This window comes from Loa loa (assembly GCF_000183805.2).
Source record: "Loa loa unplaced genomic scaffold supercont3.5, whole genome shotgun sequence".
Lineage (NCBI taxonomy): Eukaryota > Metazoa > Nematoda > Chromadorea > Rhabditida > Onchocercidae > Loa > Loa loa.
Window position 1 is genome coordinate 243,266 of NW_018108185.1, and position 1,571 is coordinate 244,836.

Here is a 1,571-nt window from a genome sequence, read left to right on the forward strand (position 1 = left end):
GATTAAAAGTGAAGTTGTGTGCAAAATGCTTGAGAGAACTCACTTCAATTTATAATTATTGTTCTGAAATTATGATTTAAAGTGACTTTTTATATTACTAACACAAAAAGTACCATGCGTGTATCGCTGTCATACTTCACGATGATCATCACTGTATGTTTTCTGTCAAATAAATTATTACTACAGTAATGGCATGAATATTACAACACCGTATCACCTATACTCATATCAGTAATCCAGCAGTACGTATGAAGTTATGCTATCACTATAATAGCTTGTTGAAACTGTCATAGTGATAGCACAACTTTGTATATACTGCTTTATTAATGCTATAAGGCGAGTCAATGCGCTGCTGAGGCAATTCTTGGTTCTGTTGCTTCTATTCATTAATTTCTGTTTTTCTTCTTTTTTTTACATTTTTGTTATTTGTTTGTTTTGTTTACTCTAAAGTAAGCTACGAAAACTTTTGTCTTTCTTCTTCTCGGGAATTAAAAATTTTCTGCCGTTGTTTACAAGGCTCTAGCGACGATTACAAAGATCAAAGGACAGCGGGAAGAAGTTCAAGAGCTTCGAAGAAACTACGGTCGAAGAGTTGGGCAAAGCCATAGTGGAGAAGTAAATGGACTGATCCCTGTTAAAATTAGCTAGTAAGAATTTCATTCATCACCATAACTGCCGCGTCGTCCTCAGATAAGGATGATTTTTTCTTGTTTGTACCATTCCATCCTTTTCCAGTCGTTATCTGTTAACCCACCCGAACATTGCATTTATTGGTTGATCTTTCTTTTTATTGGCTTAGGATTTAATATCCGGATGGTTGGTTTGGAAAAATAGTTGCTCATTATTTTTCACAGCTGGGATGATTATCCAATAGAGCACATTTTTCATCTTCATCGTCACTCTTCATCGTCTTTATTCTTATTCAGTTATTATAATAAGAGCAAAATTTTTTGATGGACATTAACCAATAATTAGGGATGGATGAAGAATAACATTTCTCGTCTTTGTTTGCGACGATGTTACATGTGTCAGAAAAATGATGTATTAATTAAATTAAAAAAATAGACTTCTGTTTTTCTTTTTATTTTTTGGCATGGCTGCGAAAAATGAAAGTCATGATAGCTTCAAAAGGACAATTCTTATTACGGGTTCAACGGATGGTATTGGTCGACAAACTGCTCTAGAATTGGCTGTGCGAAATGTAAGTTTTATTTGTCATGGAAATAAATTATCTCCCGTTAATTAAGTACATTTCTTTTTTGAGTTCTCAGAAAAAAGGTGGTCGCAACGCATCTAGGTATTCATGGTATCCCAGCTTCGATTTCTTTGAAAAGGAGAAGGAAAGAGCTGAATTCATTATATATATATATGTCAACGCCGGTAGGGGCCATTTGTCCCTTCTGTTTTAATTAGATAGTCGGATTCTCCGAGTCCGTGACTAGTTCTAAGTTGACTCTTTAACGCTAGCTATATACATATATATATACATATATACATATATATATATATATATATATATATATATATATATATATATATATATATATATATATATATATATATATAATATA

General features: G+C 32.6%; 1 protein-coding gene across 1 annotated transcript in view; it reads left to right on the forward strand.

Annotated features, from left to right (window-relative positions):
• The first annotated feature begins 1,083 nt into the window (after positions 1-1,083).
• Positions 1,084-1,571, forward strand: part of LOAG_16476 (hypothetical protein) — a 6,245-nt gene continuing 5,757 nt past the window's right edge. Inside the window, exon 1 of the mRNA XM_020449128.1 lies at positions 1,084-1,201. Coding sequence (XP_020307381.1) covers positions 1,094-1,201 — 108 coding nt within the window. The 5' untranslated portion in view covers positions 1,084-1,093. The remainder of the gene's footprint in view (positions 1,202-1,571) is intronic.